The sequence below is a fragment of the Peromyscus californicus genome, unplaced genomic scaffold (assembly GCF_007827085.1).
Source record: "Peromyscus californicus insignis strain IS unplaced genomic scaffold, ASM782708v3 Scaffold_14__1_contigs__length_90479793_seg_2, whole genome shotgun sequence".
NCBI lineage: Eukaryota > Metazoa > Chordata > Mammalia > Rodentia > Cricetidae > Peromyscus > Peromyscus californicus.
Genome location: NW_026294436.1, coordinates 49678912 through 49699730, shown reverse-complemented (window position 1 = coordinate 49699730; position 20819 = coordinate 49678912). Strand labels below are relative to the sequence as shown.

Below are 20819 nucleotides of genomic sequence, written 5' to 3'. Positions count from 1 at the left end.
TGCCTGCATGCCAGAAGACAGCACCAGATCTCATTATAGATGGTTGTGAGCCACCATGTGGTTGCTGGGAATTGAACTCAGGACCTTTGGAAGAGCAGCCAGTACTCTTAACTGCTGAGCTATCTCTCCAGTCCAACCTTTTATTTTTTTTAACACTGATAATGAATCAACCAGACTGTTTGTATAACCTACAAAACAAGGCCAAGAGTTTTTCAAAACTACTGCATTACCATCTCCTATTTCTATATAGTCTTCTCCCACAAGGCACATCTTCTCCTTACCATTCCCTCTAAGGACCGTGTGTGTGTGTGTGTGTGTGTGTGTGTGTGTGTGTGTGTGTGTGTGTGTGTGTGTGTGTTTCCCAATAGGAACCAAGTAACATATCAGCTACTAACATAAATGTACCAAATTCAAAACAAACTATAATGGGAAATAACTGTATATACAAAGAGCTGCAGGATTAATTTCTGAAAGATATTTTAATCATCTTGGCTACTGACCCACCATGCATATGCAATGGCTAGGTGCCTGCTACAGTGTGAATGTTTGTATCTCCATGAAATTCATATGTTACAAACCTAGTAATCAGTGTGAGGTGTTATGAGTAAGTGCAGTCTTTGAAGGCTTACTACCTGTTATGGAAAAAAAAGATTTTTTTGTACATTGTGAAGATGTGTCTTTGCCAAGGCGTCTTTTGATTGGTTTAATAAAAGAGCTGACTGGCCAGTAGCTAGGCAGGAGGTATAGGTGGGACAGGAAGACATGGAGGACACTGGGAAGAAGGGCAGAGCCTCAGGAATCTCGAGTAGACCCAAAAGAAGCAAGATGAATGTGTCATGTAGAAAAAGGGTACTGCCACGTAGCAGAGGGTAGGTAAGAAATATGGGTTAATTTAAAATGTAAGAGCCAGCTAGTAGCAAGCCTAAGCATTTATAATTAGTAATAAGTCACTGAGTGGTTATTTGGGAGCCAGCTGGCAGTCTCAAAAAAAAAAAAAAAAAAAAAAAAACCCTCCACCTACAACTACCCTTACACAAGTGGCCTCAGAAAGCTGCCTTACTCTGGTCCCATATTGGATTGCAGCAAGAAAGCACTACCTATGAAGAAAGAAATAGTCCTTGTCAAACGTTGACTCTATTAATGCCTTGGTCTTGAGATACCTGCCCTGGTCTAGAAATGTGAGAAATGAATTCCTGCTGTTATGAGCTATTTTTTTTATAGCAGCCCAAATAGACTAAGATACTGCCTGAAAACAAAGAGGTGACTGGGACTCCCAAGTTCAGTGATCACAGGAACACATAAGCTTCTCATTTAAATATGTAGGAAAGCCGTGGATGGTACTATTGAGGTGGAACTACACAGAACAGAGTTCCGCCTACAATTCCCATTTGAAAAGGAAGCACTCTTTCTGAGAACACATCGAAAACACTGCTCATTGAAGCAACCATGATCCCTCAGTGAGATGAAGGACTAACCATCAAGAACAATCACTTCCACAGAACGAATTTAGCAATGAAATGTCAAGTCTCAAATGCATAGTATGCTAATGTTTATTTTACTTGAACCTGTGAGTCACAACTCGTGTCACTTAAAATTTCCATCTCCACGATAACTGCTTTATTTAAAATTCCCTGTAAGCTTATCATATTCATTATATTTTCCCCATTTTCTGAAGGACTGAGAATGAACTTCTGACTAGTTCTCCTTTCCTACATATGTCACAGTTCACCCATTTTCTACCAATCAGTCCAAGTTCAGGTGCAGCGCTGGTGGGACAGTGGTGAGTATCGGCGCCGCCGCCTCCTGAGGCAAGCTATTTTCATTACTCTATATAAATAAATAAAGAAACAAACGAACAAACAAACGTAATTCAGTTGACTTTAAGGAGCTAGGATATCCTAGCCAAACATTTATTATGTATTTATTTATTTTACAGTGCTGGGGATTGAACTAGGGCCTTGGACATGCCAGGCAAGCACTCAACTGCTGTGCCACACCCCAGTCCTATTAAACTGAACTTTTAAAATATTCATATTCTTCATGACTGGGTTACCCTCCCTCAACTTCCATCGACACTGACAGAAAGGGAGGAGAGGGAGAGACTGCCAGGGTGTAGTGCATGCTACTCCTTGTTCTTCTTATCAAAACTCAACATCAGTTTTCTGCTTTTAATAATGTAACAAAAACCCTCGACTCAAGTCCCCATAAAATATGGGGATGGCATGGAGCTCATCCCTTGAGATGATCATTAGCAGACACTGTATAGAAAAATTAATAATGGATAGAATAAATAGCTTCTTGACTTTGTCCTGGGCCCTGCATGAGAGAAGGGGTATGTGTAGAAGTAAAAACTAAAGTCAGCTTTATCCGAATTCCAAATGGGGAAATTAAGATAAATATGAATGAAACAAAAGAAAAACAGTACAAAAATGATCCAGAGGTAAGCTTGGTGATTGACAGCTACAGTAGGTTAGGATCATCAACTCCACAGAGGCTAGACTCACCCAGCAGACATACCTTCCTTAGCTGTCTGTCTGGGAGATGGTTTCTAGATTAGGTTAGTTAAGGTAGGAAGACCGATCCTAAACGTGGGCAGGACTATTCCATTAGGCTGGCATGTTGACCTGAATGAACAGGGCAAAAAGAAGCTGAGCACAGAATTCATCTGGTGCTGCTTCCTAACTGCAGACATACCATGACCACTTGCCTCAAGCTCTGACCGCCATGACTTCCTCACCATGATGGACTGTATCCTCCTACTATAAACCAAACTAAACCTCTTCTCTAAGTTACTTTCCTTGGGTATTTTTTCATAGCAACAAAACGTATAACTAACATAGTCACCATGTCAAAAGCCACAGAGTGCCAGGCTAAGGATGAGCACAGGTCTGACTGTAAATCTGAGATCTTACAAAGAACATAAAAATATTGATCAACAATGTGCTTAGATTTTAAAGACAAAATGGAACAGTGAATCACCGGGTCAGTGAACATTATAAATAAAAAACAGGATCAAGAGGGTCATGATTAATATTTATCTTAATCGGGACATACACTCTTGAGAACAACAACAAAAACTGTATCTCTGGGGACTAGAAAAGAACCTGGCAAGCTAGGTGCTCAGTAAATTTTCCAGTATAATGAATAGATGGATAGATGAACAGACAGAGAGACGGGAGAAAAGGGTGTCTAAAAGAGAAAGATCAACTAAGACTAGCTACTTTAATTCATGTCTAAGAGGGATGACAGCAAGGAGGATTGAAAAAAAAAAACCACATGTTAAATTAGTAATTAGTAATAGAGCAATGAGAGGCAGGGAAAATCTGAGGATGAGAGAGAGAGAGAGAGAGAGAGAGAGAGAGAGAGAGAGAGAGAGAGAGAAGAGAGAGAGATTGAGAGAGAGAGAGATTGAGAGAGAGAGAGAGAGAGAGAGAGAGAGAACGAGAACTGTTTTCAAAATCTTAACTCAAAGTAAATGAGAGAATGGAGACACTTTCAGGGGAACAGACGAAGACAGTACAGTTAGACCTACTGAATTTGAAGGTACAACTTCTTACATTCGGAGATACATGAAAGTGTAGCCTCCAATAACTGGAGTAACAGATTAAGAGTCTAGGAATAAAAATATATTAAAATAGACAGAAGTTCATAATTTCTTGAACATTCTCAAGAAATTTTCACCCCTCTCCACAAAAAAACGTAAGGGCTCTGAGCCCTTACATGAAGCAGCACGTACGTTTTTGCCATGTAACACTACACAATCCTTATGAGAGCCCTAGTAAGTTGCCATTTTCCAGAAGAAGAAACTGGACGCAGCAAGGTTGAACAACAGTACGGATGAAGTGTCTGGCAAAGTGACCTTCCCTAAGCCAGGAATCTGGGGAGAACTGGATGTGCTGCTGAAGGCTGAAAAAGATCTCAATAGTTCTACCTCTACTCAGTGTTATGCTAGCTCATTCGAGTTTTATTACTAGAGATGATTTATAATGTATGCACAATAATATACATATGTTTATAATAATGCACACTAATAACCTTATACATAATTCTAACTAAACACCTATTTTTCCAACAGAAAAGTGAGATTAAAATAGTTCAGAGATTCAACTTATTGTTCTGCCTCCAAATCTATTTGATTCTTATAAAAACTCAATGTCTATTTTATCTCTTTCAGTTCAAATACAGACAGACCTAACTGGATACTCAATTTGTGTAATCATTATTCATTCCAAAAACATTTATCAACTTCTTCCCTTATACACAATTCTGTGGCCAATCCTGTGAATTCTAAGAAGAGATTTCTGAAATTAAGACATCAGGACCATGATACCCCCTCCCCCCCACACACACACATAAACAAATCCGTACAGTCCAACATTGTAAGGAAACCAATGGTGTAAAGACGAGGCACTTTCCACCGGGCACTGGCCTGAAGCCTTCTGCATTTTACCTGGACAGTTCTAGAGTTTCCCTTTTACAAAGATGATTACAGAGCCTGCAGATAGAGATGAGCCCAGGCAGCTGGATTCCAGAGCACATGCTCTTAAGCCTCTCTGGAGGATGGTGAAGTGGGTTAGTGAGATGGCTCAGCAAGGAGCCTGTCAGAGCGGAGATGGACTTAGTTTGAGCTCCAAGACCCACATGATAGAAAAAGAGAACGGACTCTAGAGAGCTGTCCTCTGATCCCTGTATACACACACACACACACACACACACACACACACACACACACACACACACACACACACATCAATAAATGTGAAAAAGGAAAAGAAAATATGAAAAGAGGCCTTGAAGAAAAGTCCGACTAGGCAGTCCATAGGCACAGCACTTACAGCTTCAGTACTGGCAGCTACATCTTGTCATTTCAATCCTCCATTAGAGCAAAACCAGCAAAATAGCAACAAAAATCAGGCCATGCTCTCAGACACAAGTCTAATGCAGCACTGAATGTACACATATTTTAATACACAGTAGCATTTTATTGCTCTGTTTTAAGTAAAAATATTTCACAAGAGGCAACAAGACATTTTTGCTCATACATAAATGCTCCTTGTTTATACCATACACAAATGGATGTATATATCATAGAGATATGTCTTGAACTAGCTAAAAATTGACTTTCAGAATCTGCATGTTTAGAATCGGCACCTGCTCTTAATCTGTCTTAACAATTATAAGCTTCTCCGTGACTTCATTAGCTTCTGAGGCAATAAAGGTTACAGTTCAACAGGCTACTAAACTAGTCTGGGCCTCTGGGCCTCCACCTGCCCCGAGGGACTTTATCCAGCTCCATCAGAAGTCGGCCGCACCTGAGAGCCTGCCGCCTCCAGCCAGCTGCTTCCAGTAAGGCAGAGCAAAAAGTGGCTGCCGAAGAACAAACTTCATTTTGCCTCGAACATTCCGAGAATATAGTGAATCATTAAAAATTTATTACCAGACACAGTAGGTAAACAAGCCAGCAATTCCTACCGTGCTTAGATACGGCACAGTAAGCACAGGAAATGGAAACATGGCAACCGAGCAAGATTTTAAGCAATAACTTGTTTTGTACTCATTCTCCACAAGATGCACTTCCAAAATCCAAACACCGGGGAAGCCGAGGAGACAGAGCTCCAGTTCAAGACCAGTTTTCATTGTGTGGCTTAAAACAGAGTACAGCAGCAGCAACAGCAACAGCAAACGGTGGGGCTTACACTCGAAATCCCAGGACTCTGAAGGCAAAGGCGAGAGGATCATGAGTTCAAAGCCAGCCTGCGCTCACAGGGAGCTCCTAGCCAGCCTGGGCTATCTACTAAGACTACTGTCTTAAAAAGACCGAAAAACGCCGGGCGGTGGTGGCGCACGCCTTTAATCCCAGCACTCGGGAGGCAGAGCCAGGCGGATCTCTGTGAGTTCGAGGCCAGCCTGGACTACCAAGTGAGTTCCAGGAAAGGCGCAAAGCTACACAGAGAAACCCTGTCTCGAAAAACCAAAAAAAAAAAAAAAAAAAAAAAAAAAGACCGAAAAACAAAACATTCGACACACGAACTCATGTGTTTCCTGCAGAGGTGATGCTAACAGACGCATGATCACCTTCACTCTTGCTTACACTTTTTAAAGGGTGGAGTGAAGAGAAGCTGAAAGGACCATGGTCACAGTAAGTACCCATCCAGAAAAGGCTTTTGTTTTTAAACTTCTTTTTGAACCCTATCCTTTAAAAAAAAAAAAAAAAAAAAAAAATCTCTTGACTTCTGAGGTCACTGCCATGTGAAAAATCAAAGTCACACGCTCGTATTAAGGGAAAGCTCTCTGAAAATCAAGAGCAAACACTGCCTCAGACGCCTTAAAGCAAACACAATTCCTGTGAAGTCTTTCCACACTAACTCCAGCCAAGGGGTATTTCTGAACTTGGGATTTGATTTTCAGAGGCCCAGATATCAAAGGGACATTAACAATGAGGAAACCCAAGTGCAGATAAGTGAGTTGTTGGCAAGAGCTCTGGGACTTGTCACCCGGCCCAGCTTTACAAGGACCCTTGTTTCCTCGTGGGACAGACGAATTTCCCACAGTAAAACACTGGCTTGTCATCTGGTAGGCTTGTGCAATTAAAATCTCCCTATAACAAGATTACAGGCTTCTAGAAGATAGTGACTATCATTGACTTCTTTTGAAAGTTCTTGGTGACATGGGTAGTTCTGAGGCCTTTAAAACATCAAACAAATACTGAAATAAAGGTCCAAAGAAATAAATAATGCGTGATAATCTTGGTAAAATGGCAAAAATCAAATACTCCGTATCCTAAAAGGCTCAAAAGTAATACTTGTAACTTTTTCATTACGTATTTCCAGGAAGAATCTAAAGATCCCCCACCGCCCCGTTGCTTATGTCTCCCCTGGCTAGCACCTTGGAGAACACAGTGACACGGTGTTAGGCAACGCCAGGACAAGGACTGCCCTTAGGGACTGCTGGTTGTCAACTCACCACAACACCAAAAGAGAAATGGGTCTGAGACAAAACGGAAACGCTGGCTCTAAATACATGTAGACAATAACTCCAAAGTAATCATATACTAGTTATACTCAATATTCAATTACAGAACTGACTCCAGTTGGGCTATAAACCATGTGATAGCAAAGAAAATGCCAATGTAAGTGCTATCTCTAAGCTCTGCAATCATCAAGGTCATAAGCACACTTGGGGATAAAAGTTAATGACTCTCGCCGGGCGGTGGTGGCGCACGCCTTTAATCCCAGCACTCACAGAGGCAGGCGGATCTCTGTGAGTTCGAGGCCAGCCTGGTCTCCAAAGCGAGTACCAGGAAAGGCGCAAAGCTACACAGAGAAACCCTGTCTCGAAAAACCAAAAAAAAAAAAAAGTTAATGACTCTCGCCGGGCGGTGGTGGCGCACGCCTTTAATCCCAGCACTCGGGAGGCAGAGCCAGGAGGATCTCTGTGAGTTCGAGGCCAGCCTGGACTACCAAGTGAGTTCCAGGAAAGGCGCAAAGCTACACAGAGAAACCCTGTCTCGAAAAATCCAAAAAAAAAAAAAAAAAAAAAAGTTAATGACTCTCTCTCCCCTAACCACTACACCACTAGGCCTGGAAATGTAAGTGCTGGACATTTTCCATCTGTCCCTCCGGACCTTCAATCAGCTAGTCTATAGTTGGCACTGGGCAGTGACCTACATGGACTTCACCAAAGGACTCCTTTATCTTGTAGCTTTCACGTGGATTTGCTAGGAGACAATGGCCGAAGGTCTAGGAAGAGCACTGGGGGGAAGATGTTTATTTTCCCAACTCCCGGGCAGCTCCCATGGAGTTGCCGAGCTCCACTTAAGCCCACAGCTCCTGTCAGCTGGCCCCTCCACTCCAGATGAGTCTGGCAGTTCCCATGGTGCACCCTGGTGAGCCCCCAGCAGCTCTCTGGTGCTGCCAGCCCTACTTCTGCTGCCTGGAAGTGCTCTGGCAGGTTCTCTAACTCCGCCCACGCCTTTGCAAAGCATCCCTTATGCCGTTTCTTCCACTCAGGTGTTCATAGCTGTGTCCAGCTAGGCTCTAGACATGGTACTATCACCACTCGGCCTAAATCACTACTGACTACATTTGCATTTTTGTCAGGAGCAAAGGACAGCTGAATACTCATTACTGGTGAAAATGGCGTGTTGACGGTAAAGGATCAAGTGGCTGTAAGTACGAACATCCTTCTGCACAGTAATCAAAGCCTTGGTATACCAGCAAGTGTAAATAACACCCATTATCAGAGTCTACCGAAGAGGTATGTATTAGGATAGTATTTTCTTCCATGCATTTGCCTACATTATCTCACATAACTCAGAAATTATTTTATATTAAAGGCTTACTTATTTTTCAGTAAGTCAAACAACATTTTGGTAGCAAAACAAATTTCAAAAATGCCATTTTCAAGTTTAATCCAACAGATTTCATTATTTATATTTTTCTTTTATTTGGGAAGAAAAAGTTTCTCTTTCACTTTACGAGACAATCTGTGGTGGTGTGCACTCCTGATTTCTACAAGGATGGCATCTGAATGGCACACCAATATGACTAAAATTAATAAACACTGAAGATGAGCCAAAAAGGACAACATCCAGTGATGGAGGAGCGCCACCTGGTGTTCACTATGGTTACGTGTCACCATAGCTGGTACCCTCATCAATTTAATCCTGAGCTAAATCCTAAATTTGCAAAGTACCTAGTCAAACGGCACCATGTGAACCATGACTTTTTGTACAAAAACAAAAACAAAACAAAACAAAAAGCCTGTGTGGATGTCACTCCTATCTTCTAGAAAATGAAGGTTTTCAAAACCAAAGTTAAAGTGTCTTTGTACAGCTACGTGAAAGCTGAAGAGTCATTCCCTAGAATTAAAGAAAAAAAAAAGAAGTTAAACATCTTGGCCCTGACTATGGCGCATTAGAAAGAATACAGAGCTCTAAGATAAAAAACACCAAAAAACCTTCAACCCAGGCCTTGTCACCGTGGAGCTGAGTCACCATGAGGGTTCACAAACCTCAGGAAATTCTTGGGTTTTTGTTTGGTTGGTTTTTTGTTTTGTTTTGTTTTGTTTTTCTGAGGCAGCGTTTCTCTGTGTAACAGCCCTGACTGTCCTGGAACTCACTCTGTAAACCAGGCTAGCTTGGAACTTACAGAGATTTGCTGCCTCAGTCTCCTTACTACTGGAATTAAAGGCGTGTGTCACCACACAGGGCCCCAGGACAGTATTACAAGAAGAGCTATAAACACAGCGCAGCCTTCAACAGTCCATGACAGTAACTATGAAGGCAACAGGCTTCCCTCCCATTCCGATTCCTAGGTTAAAGTGGTTGTCTTTTGGTTTGAATATATCCTCTTCATGCCAGGTCGGGTCAACAATTTCTAATCCCTCACATTAAAAAGGACCTAATCTGAACTTTTTGTCTTTTTCCCAGGCCATCCTCAAGCACATGTGAAGCCTTGTTTTTTAGCCACTGATAAAATTATCGGGTTCAAACATCCACTGTCACAGAAGGTGAATGACAGTCAGTTCTCTTCACCTGCCTCCTAATACCTAAACCAAAGATACGAGAAGAAAACAATTTTAAAAAAGCCTACTAGCTATTTCAAGAATAACTTCCTCGTGAAATAAATAAAAAGATTTAGTCTAGAGTACCTGTGTGTGTGTATATACAATAATTTTTTCGGCTCTTCTATTAATCTCATCAAGCTCCTTGAAAGGTCTCTAAAGTTATGTAACTTTTAATTAAATCTTTTTTTTTTTTTTTTCCTCGAGTAGCTTTGCACCTTTCCTGGAACTCTCTCTGTAGCCCAGGCTGGCCTCAAACTCACAGAGATCCTCCTGCCTCTGCCTCCCGAGTGCTGGGATTAAAGGCATGCGCCACCACCGCTGCCGGCTAATTAAACCTCTTTAAGATGTGGATTTTTAAAATTTGTACTCACAAGAATTTAGCTATTATACACAGAGACAGTGATTAGGATAGTCTTCTAAGCAAAGAGTTCCATGAGTCAACTGGGACACGCAGACACTAGGAGTAGCCTGGTTACAGAGCTCTTCTCAGCCCCCCAGAGATCCAGGAGACAGAATGAATGCACAGGGAAGTCCCCAAGGCACGTGGCTGGAAATGAAAGGACCTCTACCAGTGCTGCCCTCCCTGGAGCCTCGTGCCTAGAAAGGGCAGAGGGCTCTTGGAGAGGGCAGGGGTGACCGGCAGGGGCAGACACCTCTGTTTCTTTCTCAGATGCAGAAGTGTCTCCGTTTTCTCTCCTGGGTTTCTGATGTCTAGTCCTCTCTCTCTCTCTCATCTTTTCTCTTGGCTATCTTTCTTACCTATAGAAATAGGGTATTAAAGAGTAAAAGAGGATTAAAAAGGGAACTGAAGAGGAGAGAAGAGGGTGGTAGAACAACTGATGGGCATCTGCTGGTACAGCACCGACCAAAGCTGCTTTCTTAAAAAATCAATACAAAGTAATTACATAACTCCCCTCCCTCCCCCCTCCCTAATCGCTCCCATACTCCACCCTTCAAATTCACGGTCTATTTTTAATTATGGTTATACACATACACACACACATATAAATAAATATACAAATGCAACATGCTGAGTCCATTTAGCATTGCTTGGATGTATTATTGTTTACTTAGGGCTGACTAAGGATCTTAAGTCCTTCCCTTCATTGAGAAACCAGAGCTAATTCAGCATGGGGTCAGCGGAGCATACATACAGATGTGCATACATACAGATGTGCACACCACATTCCGACACAAGCAAGTGGGAATGCTACAATGAGCAGAAGACATACTGCCTTTAAGTCCGTTTCGGCCGAACTTCATCGTTAAATGTGTGGATTAGACCACATTAGCAGATCACAAACGTTTTTAAAAATTATCAGCCAGTTTCCTCAATGTGCACATGTACGAACACATATTTTGAGATTTTATTTATTTTTATTTTATGTGTATGGATGTTTTGCCTCTATGATGTATGTCTCTGTAACATATGCATGCAATGCCTATGGAGACCAGAAGAGGGCATCAGATCCCCCGGAACTGGAATTAGAGATGGTTGTGAGCTGCCACTCGGGTGCTGGAAGTGAACCTGTGTCATCTGGAAGGGCAGCCAGCACTCTTAACTGATGAGCCGTCTCTCCCACCCCCTTAATAGAGAGCACACGGTCCACTAAGCATGAGGTGACAATGTTGGTCTCAGAATGGTTGGAATTAGAAAAGCTCAAAGTCTCTTCCAAATCGAAGGCACAACAATGCCAGGCCGCACTGGCTTCTCCAGTTCAGGCCCCTCTTCACATCTGCTACCACTCTGTTCCTTACTGCTGATTCGGTCTGCGTAGCCTGACTGGATCCTAGACAAACCCTCTCACCCACCCTATAATCTTCTTACTTTTAATCGTTTTATTTGTGATATTATAACTGTGTCATTTCCCCCTCCCCTTTCCTCTCTGAGAGCCCTCCTGTGTACCACCCCCCTTGCTCTCTTTCAAATCCATGGCCTCCTTTTCTTTACTTAGTGTTACATGTGTGTGTTCTGAAATAAAGTTACTACCCCAGAATCTTTACACAGACGATTCTCTCTAACTAGCTCAACCTCCTTCTAGGGATCCTAGAGGATGCTACATTATCATTTCACTCTGGTCAATGTGGAGGGGCTTCCATGACTATCCAATTACCAGTCCTTTCTATATTGCTCACTTTACAGCCTTATAAATTGCTTCATTTCTCATAATTAGCAATACTTCTTATCATGATATATCATATCACATACTTTTTGTCTAAAATTATATATCTCCCCAAACTCGGCCTTTATAGTTCCTTAAAGGTTTAGAGGTTGTTTAGAACAGTGAATGTCACATAGTAGAAATTTAACAGTGATTGGGCATGAATAAAGCCTGACTTCTCTCAGAATAAACATCTACTCCTTTTGATCTAGAATTCTAGATTTTTCCACAGTACTGGGTAGGCCTTGACACACACAAAAAAAAGTTCTCTGGCAAACGACGAGCAAGGATTTGCATAGGAAGTCAACTTCCTTTCTTCTCAACTATCTTTTCACAACATTCTTAGGATTCTCATTCTTTCTATTCCCCAAGCATGCAGAATTATCTTCACTGTGCATATAATAGCAACCTTCAGAGATTCTGGGGGTTACTTAAAACTCTTAGTTGCCATAAAAGAGAAAATTTTAAGAATTTCACACTATCATTATTTTTGAAAAATCTGCAGCTTTGTAATGTTTTTATCAGGCACTGAAATGAAAAAAAGATGAAGAAAGGAAGCAGGATGGAGAATGCCTAGGGTTGTTGCTCTAGAAGGGTGGACCAGGAAGTCCCACCTCCTGATGAGGTATCATTTGAGCACAGGTATGAAGGAAGAGAAGGAGCATTTAAAGTAAAGGGAAAAGCGAGGGTGGCTGGAATGTATGTAAATCTAAAAAACACAGACTCTGCCTCAAAACAACAGAGTATGTTTATATATAGATAATATATATACATATAAATAGATGATATACAAAAGTACTTTCTCATAGAAACAAAGTCTGTACTTTTATACTCACAAAAAAATTAAAAAAGGGGGTCAATGAGAAAAACTAACATTAATAGAGAAGAGAGAAAGCAAGTCTATTATGCACTTAATTATACAGGTAACAAAGCTGAACTCTAACAATGAACCATAACAACATGGTTTCCTACTGTCTCCAAATGCCTTCTGGTAAATTTAGGGAATTGATGTTGGCATTAAAATGTGTAAGTTTCATTTTGGATTTATACATAGTCATATGTTAAAGAAAGCATAAAGTCACTGAATAAAAATAACACGTTAACTAACTCTGTTATTTTTAATTAACATGTCTTGGGTTGGGGATTGAGTGCAGTAGTAGAGGGCTTCCCTGGCAAGTACAAGATGCCGGATTTGGTCTCCATCATTGGAAAAAAACAATAAACAAACAATTAACATCATGTCATAGGGATTAGTCTCTCCTCTGTGTTCCTCCATTTCTTAAATCTCTCTTAATACTTGTCAACAACAAAACAGTAGAAGCTTGTGTCTAGTAGTCATGTGTTATTAAACAAAAATCTCATCGTGTCAGCTGTGGGAGACTCCCTTTATATTGTTGGTCGGAGAGACCCCAGAGGCTCCCTACACAATACAGGCTCTTGTCATTCCTCTTGATTGTCCATCAGAATTAGCTGATAAAAAAATCTATTGCTGAAGACATCACACACCTTGGGTGCAAGATACAGAGAAACCAAACTGGAACCGGACTGTAAGCTTCTTCCCTGCTGACCAGCTTTCATGGTGCCAGAGGATGCAGTGCAGGCTGCTGGGGAAGAAAACGGATCAGTATCCATCAATACCCACATGAAGACCCTATGAACTACAATACCAACCTGCTGGGCAAGATGTGCTCATCACGGCAACAACGGGGGCAACCAAGCACTCTGATCAGTTTCCAGGCCGGCCCACCAAGAGGGAACTCACATCTGGTAATGTATATACCCAGTTAACCCACAGCAGAGGGGGGAACTTATTACTGTTGGTTAGCTAAATTGAAGGCTAAGTTGTCTTTTAAGTACTTTTATGTATACCCCTAGACGAATGCTACTCTCATTCTTAATCAAAGAAATATCTCTTGCAATGAACATTGGTGAATGCAGAGATGTATGGCTGTTCAAAACACTAAAACTAAGTGACACTAAAGTGCTCACCGTAAATGGGACATTCATACCACCTCCATTAAGATTGGCTGAGGAGGGGCTGGAGAGATGGCTCAGAGGTTAAGAGCATTGACTGCTCTTCCAGAGGTCCTGAGTTCAATTCCCAGCACCCACATGATGGCTCACAACCATCTGTAATGAGATCTGGCACCCTCTTCTGTATACATAATAAGTAAATAAATTTAAAAAACAAAAAAAAAAAGATTGGCTGAGGAGAAGCAGAAACACTGTAAAGGCCCAAATACAGTGAGAAATGCTATGAAACCTGCAATGAGTAAGATTCAATCAATGCAATCATGATTTCACATCAAAATAGGCTTGAGCACACTAGGCCTGTCAAATGGCAACAATGGATGGATTAGGGGCCCAAGTGGCCCTCCTTTTCCCTGATGAACTATGGTCTACTGGTAAATCCTGGGGGAAAGTCAGATGTGGTCTTCAGTTATTTACCCAGTGATGGTAAGCTCTAATGGATGGTTACAAATTCCTAGTCACGTAGATGGCTCTTGGTCAACTCAGTGGTTCATTTAACAAAACAAAAAGACAAAAATGTAGAAAGAGGACTAGAGTGGCTAGTAATTGTGGTAGGAGAGATAAGAGAGGGTGAATATGACAATAATCAGAAAGCAATATACACATCTATATGAAATCATCAGAAACAAATTTAATAAAAACAGCAGCAAATAATAGCTAAGATTAATATGCTTACAGAATATAAATCATTAGGGTAAGCACCATATAATTTAATTATAACAGTATCTTTAAAATAAAGCTAATGTTTTTATCAACCTCATTTTACAAACAAGAAAATTAGAAGTCTCTTTTAGTCTTATGTTAAAATAAGAGTCACTCTGTGAGCTCTTTAAAAAGAATGATCTGAATTATTCCTGCTTTTAAAAAGTTAGTCTTAGCCAGAAGGTGATGGCGCACACTTTTAATCCCAGCACTCAGGAGGCAGACGCAGAGGCAGGCAGATCTGAGTGAGGTCAAGCCAACCTGGTCTACAAAGCAAGTTCCAGTACAGCCAAAGCTGTTACACAGAGAAACCCGGTCTCGGGGGGGGCGGGGGGGGGGGGGGGGGGGGGGGGGGGGGGAGTCTTATCTTTGTATGTTATATGTGTGTTACACTTCGAGAATTCAACAGAAAATCAGACAGTTCAGGAGCCTATGCCTGGTGTTCATTTCTAATGAACTGTTCCAAGTTCATTTTGAATTTCAATGACGTGTATGAAGGATATTGAAAAAAATCATAAAGCTCTTAGTAGCTCTAAAGCTGGAGGTAATTATAGAAGCCACACTCCCTTTGCATAAAAACATGAAAGTATTCAGATATCAAAGGAATATAATTATCTTTTAAAAATGTAGGTGCATGTGGTAAAATGCAGTAAGTTACTTAACAAAAATATGATTGACACAAACAATAGAGCTGAACTTGCCAGATGGAGGGACTTTAATTTGTTTAAAGCCATAACCCTGAACCCAACTAGCAAGGAATTGATGAGGTCTGAATGTTCCAATTGTACTTTCACGATCAAATGTCACTGAAAATCAAAATCAAAGAACTACAAGCTACAGAAGCAAATATTCACATTTAAACTGAGTAGAAACCCACAGATATCAGATGCAGTGCCCAATTAAACACATCAGACATGTTTAGTTGCCCATCCCCTAAACCAATGGGTTCTTTGTGGGGGGGGGGGGGGTGTCTAGTTTTGCACGCCAGGGCCCTGGCTGTCTTGGAACTCACTATGCAGCCCAGGCTGGCCTCAAACATGGAGATCTGCCTGCCTCTGCCTCTCAAGTGCTAGGATTAAAGGTGTGCACTGCTTTAATGTGCCCTCAGCAACCAAATGGGTTCTTTTAAAATATATTTTTATTATTTCTATGAGAATTTCATACAACGTATACTGACCACATTCACTCTCCATTCTTCCTCTAACTCCTCCCAGATCCACTTCCCATCTCCCCACCCCTTCTCAACTCCAGGCCCTTTTTCTTTTAGGAACACACCAAGTCCAATTTGTGGAACCCATATTCTCACAGGTGTGTGGCCATCCACTGGACCATGTGGGTTCTTAAAACTGAACTCAGTACCAAGTCCTCCCATTTCTCATCCTCTCCTTTCTTTTCTCTAGCCTCTAACTGCTTCCATCAGGAAAATAAACCTGTAAGAGCACTTGAAGAAAAATGAATTTAATATACACAAGTAAATTTCTCAAGAGTCAAAGTGGACAAGAATACTGCTAACTTCAAATAGTTATTTCAGGAGCTTGTTTTAGATTTTTAATCTGTTCCCATTTCTCCCAACTACCTTCTCATTAGGGAGTAATCTGGTTAATATAAAAACAATATATTTCATATGGCTAGTACATTACAGTTTATGAATTACTTTTATAAACATTCACTATTTGATGCTCTTAAAAGTGCCTTAAGGTAATCTGAATAATAAGTCGCTTTCTGATTTTATGGATGAGAAAACAATGGCCCCCAAAGACCCCCACAGTGCCTGGTTGGTAGGTGCTGAAGCCAGGACTGTAATAAAGATTGAGAAACTCTAGTTCTAGCTCCACTCAGGGCCAGCAACAAAGTGCCTCTTCCAAGGGAGGGCTAGGTAACTTCTGCATGAGTAAAGGGTTTGTAAGCCAGCTGTGAACTTATTCATTTCAAACAGACAATACATTTCAAATCTTAACACTTTATGAGAGATATGAAAACACAATTACAGAGAAATATTATAGGTCAGTATTAACAGTTACTTTCATTTATACAACATGCAACAATTTGTGATCCTTCTCAATATTCTAAGAAAGGCAAGAGGGCTTCTTAGTAAAAGATCAAATCTGCCGGGTGGCGGTGGTGGCACACGCCTTTAATCCCAGCACTCGGGAGGCAGAGCCAGGCGGATCTCTGTGAGTTCGAGGCCAGCCTGGGCTACCAAGTGAGTTCCAGGAAAGAGAAACCCTGTCTCAAAAAACCAAAAAAAAAAAAAAAAAAGATCAAATCTATTGTTAAGTGTATGTATGCACTTCTGAGTGTTAGAGAAACAGGAATCCTGGCATTCTGCTGACAGAGTACAAATTGGTGAAACTTTCTTGGGTAATTTGGCAGCATATCAAAATCTTAACAATACACAGGATCCCTCACTTAGTTATTACCTTTCTAATTTATTCTAAAGAAATAATGGACATGTGTAAAATGTGTTATATAGAGTGATAATACAACAAATTAATATGTGGATTGATTCAATCAGGAAAAAATGAAAATATAAAATTCTTAAAACGAATCCAGAAAAAACATACAAGATTTATTATGTGAGGAAAAATGTATTTTAAAAACAATATATACGGTAGAATCACATATACACAAGTACACACATACATAAACATGTGCCTAGGGAGTTTTACCAAAATAATAACAGTGATTGTAATCAATAGTTTTCCATATTTCTACAGCAGAATAAGCTGTTTTATCCATAACACACACACACACACACACATATATGTTTAATTTGACTATATTAGGTCTATGGACAAGGATGAAATCAAATGTAAAGACATCAGAGAGGCCTGCAGCCATTACACAAGCATATAGCAGCACATTTAAAGAATAAAGAGGTGTGCCTAGAACAGAATGCAAGTTGAGTCAGTAGAGATGACAAGAGCACCTTAATGGGCAAGTGGACGTAACAGAAGTAAGTGGGAGGTGAACGGCACATTCTAGTGACTGTCCTGTCTTACGTCTGACTAACAGACGATCCTAAAATAGCCAGCTTTTAGAAATGAGGTCATTTAGACAATGTTTGCTGCTGCACCATCAAAAAGGGCGGTATAAGAGCCTCTGAGAAAAATCACACCTCATCAACACACTCACCACACCTTATGGAAGCTATTATGGAAACCAAAAGCAGCCAGAAAAGGAGAACCAAGTTATAAAGCCAATTATAAGGAGAGAAATTAGGAATCTCTGATCTGCAAAGGGAAGAGGAGAAAAATAATTTCCAGAAAATTTCAATAGTGTTACAGATGGGGGGGGGGGGGGGGATGGCACTGTTAGACCGAACTAATAAGGCTGAAGTTTAAAGGTAGAGCCAAGGTAAGAAAAAATGTAAATGATGGAATAGATAAAATATATGAGTCACATTATGTTAGTATATCTAAAATAAAATCTAAAGTTCTTTCCAAGCTTCACGTAGTTCAGTATTTTGGGTTCCTGCCCACCTTCTCCAGTCCTCCCTTCCTCCGGGTTCTCTAATGTACCTCTGCACTAACCTTGCCTCTGTTCAGAATGGAATATTCTAGATCCACCCCAGAAAATCTCTTCTATTACTAAAATCTCAGTTTGAAAAGAACATCTTTGTGAGGACCTTCCTTGAATGCATCTCATCATGTCATACCCTCAAACTACTTAATTTCTTTTCTTTTCTCTCTCTCTCTCTCTCTCTCTCTCTCTCTCTCTCTCTCTCTCTCTCTCTCTCTCTCCACCCCGCCGTGTGTATGTGTGTGTGTGTGTGTGTGTGTGTGTATTCTCTCCCTGTCTCTCTCTGTGTAGTCTCTCTCTGTGTGTGTGTAGACTGACTCTCTCTCTCTATAGACTCTCTCTCTGTGTAGTCTGTGTGTGTGTGTGTGTGTGTGTAGTCTCTCTCTCTCTCTCTCTGTGTATGTTTATGTAGGAGTGTATGGGTACACAAGAACATGTATGCATGTGCACATGGAAGACAGAAGCTATCCTTGGTTACCATTCCTCAGGTACCATCCACCTTTGAAAATTATTTTTATACTTATTTATAGTGAATGTGTGTGTATATTAGAGTGCATGAATAGAAGTCACAGGACAACTTAAGGGAGTTGGCTCTCTCCTTCCATGACGTGGGTCCCAAGGATAGAAGTCAGGTTTGTTATTTGTTTTTTGAGACAGGCCTAGAACTTACCAAGTAAGGTAGGCTGGCTTACCGGTTCACCTGTCTCTGCCTCTCCAGTACTGGGATTACTGGATCCAGTACTGGATCACCATGTCTAGCTTTTTTTCCATGTTCATTTTGGGGAATGAATGCAGGTCCTCATGCTTGCAACACAAGCCGTTCACCAACTGAGCTACTCTCCCACACTGGTGACATAATTCAATCAGAGTGATGAGAAAGCCACACAGCAAAGTGAACCACCTCCGTCCTCCATAGAGAACCTTCGCCACATACACACATCCAGCTGCCTGTGCCTAGACTGCACACACAGAGAGAAGCTTCCCCACCTCTAAAAACACCTCACTGCTTCTCAGAAAGGACTGACCGCAAATGATACAGGAGAAAGAGCTAGATGTTGAGAAAACCATGCAATTTTTTACTTAACTGTTTTTAGGCTTTTTAAAAATTCAGTTTTCTTGACAAATAATAAGAGCACCATCCCTAGGTCAAAGAGGAATAAGATAAATCTGCATGCCGGGAGAGTTCCACTCTTTTACCTGAAGGTATATTACTCTTCAAAGTACACCATGTTTCGATTGTCATAGATCATGAGTCACAGCGAGAAATGTACTTAACATAATAATCGGTATCCACACCACACACACACACATACACACATATAAAAAACAGATCAAATGCTCCTTTATGGCATAGATGGGTATATAGATGGGAGCAAGTGAAGTCAAGAGCAAAAGTAGATGGATGATCTCCCGACACTCCCTTCTCTAAAGTAGAAATACAAGGCTACAGGATGGATAAAAGCATTGATCGACAAGGAGCTGATAGTGAACACACTGCCTATTAGAATCAGTCCAGTGACTAGAAGGGAGAGGAGAGGAAGGGGGATGGGGTTTGTGAAGTGAAGGTTTGAAAAGGTCTCTACAGGAAAGAGGGACAGACTGGCTAACAAGGACTGCTGAAGAGCAATGAGATGTGAGGATGTCTCTTGCTAAGTCCTAGCTATACTCATCTGAAGGCAGTAATTTACTATGTCCAGTCCACCATCCTCAAGTGTTGAGAAGACTGAAGATGAGTTAACTAGAACTCTGCGTAGTAGAGCAGTGGGTGAATCAAAACCACCCAAAGGCTTATTAAAAAGGCAAATTATCAAGCCCCATTCATATTCAGTCACAATTTATGGTGGTGCTCATGCCCTTCCAGAAGCTCTCCATCTTGAAAGACATACCTGCTAAAGTACGGAGGCCTGGAAAGTAGGCAATAAACTACAAGCTGAGCCAGCAGACATCTATTATTAGACGGTCCTGGTAGGAGATGCAAGGCAGAACTCCACCACTTGGGAGAAGAGGCTCCAGTGTTTAGGGAGATTCACATCCAGGTAAGTGTTGAGACACCATCACGTCGGTCTGAGGCTGCACTCTTGAGACATGCAAAAGATGGACAAAGCAAACGTATAAAATCGAAATAATGTCTCATCGGGTGTTCTTAGATTCCAAATCTTCTCCCCTTTACTTTGTTACATTACTCTAGCTTGAGGTTTTAGTGGCGCTAAAGTGGAAGTTAGGGTGCTGCAGGACAAAAACGGGGAGAAGGGACAGAAGTAACTGCGCATAGCGAGATAAGGTGGTGAAGAAGGAAGGCATGGGGTCGCCTCTGAGTGCCCAACCGCCCGAAGACTTGGATGCTCAGTAACCGGGGCCCAGGAGCCTTTCTTCCAGCCTCCTGTAATACTCACCATAGTTTGTGGACCTCAGCACAGGAAACAGTTATATCTAGACAGGAAGACAACACCGCGGATGATCCGGTTCCTCTGGCAACACAAGCCCCGCCTTCCTCCAGGCTCTATCCAACACCGCCTCCAGGCCACTTCGTCTCCATTGGCTGGGAGTAATCAGGCCCCTCCCATTCTCACAAAGACCCACCCTTTACCTCATCGCCTGGGGCAACGCGACGCCACCCTCTCCCTTCCAACGTAGCCACATCCGTTTGGTGGTTAGTGACCCGGAAGTTTAAGCCTATACACGGCTCGCCTTATCTATTGGTACTTCTTTTTTTTTTCTTTTTAAAGTAAGCTTTTCACTTACTGAGTCGACACATAGCCGACTCTATGTTTCTACCTTTGTAAACACAGCACGGGGCTGGTGGTCCTTCTCCCCGAGAAGAGCATTCCGGAAACG

General features: G+C 41.5%; 1 protein-coding gene across 5 annotated transcripts in view; it reads right to left on the bottom strand.

Moving 5' to 3' along the window:
- The window catches only part of Nme7 (NME/NM23 family member 7), a 145739-nt gene extending 125243 nt beyond the window's left edge, over positions 1-20496 (bottom strand). The window contains exons 1-3 of one of the 5 annotated variants that reach the window (XM_052737451.1): positions 20378-20496; positions 19871-20061; positions 13236-13333 (exon numbers count right to left, since the gene is read on the bottom strand). In XM_052737451.1, the coding sequence (XP_052593411.1) occupies positions 13236-13307 (72 nt within the window). In that variant the 5' untranslated portion in view covers positions 13308-13333; positions 19871-20061; positions 20378-20496. The remainder of the gene's footprint in view (positions 1-13235; positions 13334-19870; positions 20062-20377) is intronic. The other 4 variants (XM_052737449.1, XM_052737447.1, XM_052737448.1 and 1 more) reach the window with 4 other exon arrangements.
- Positions 20497-20819: the final 323 nt, after the last annotated feature.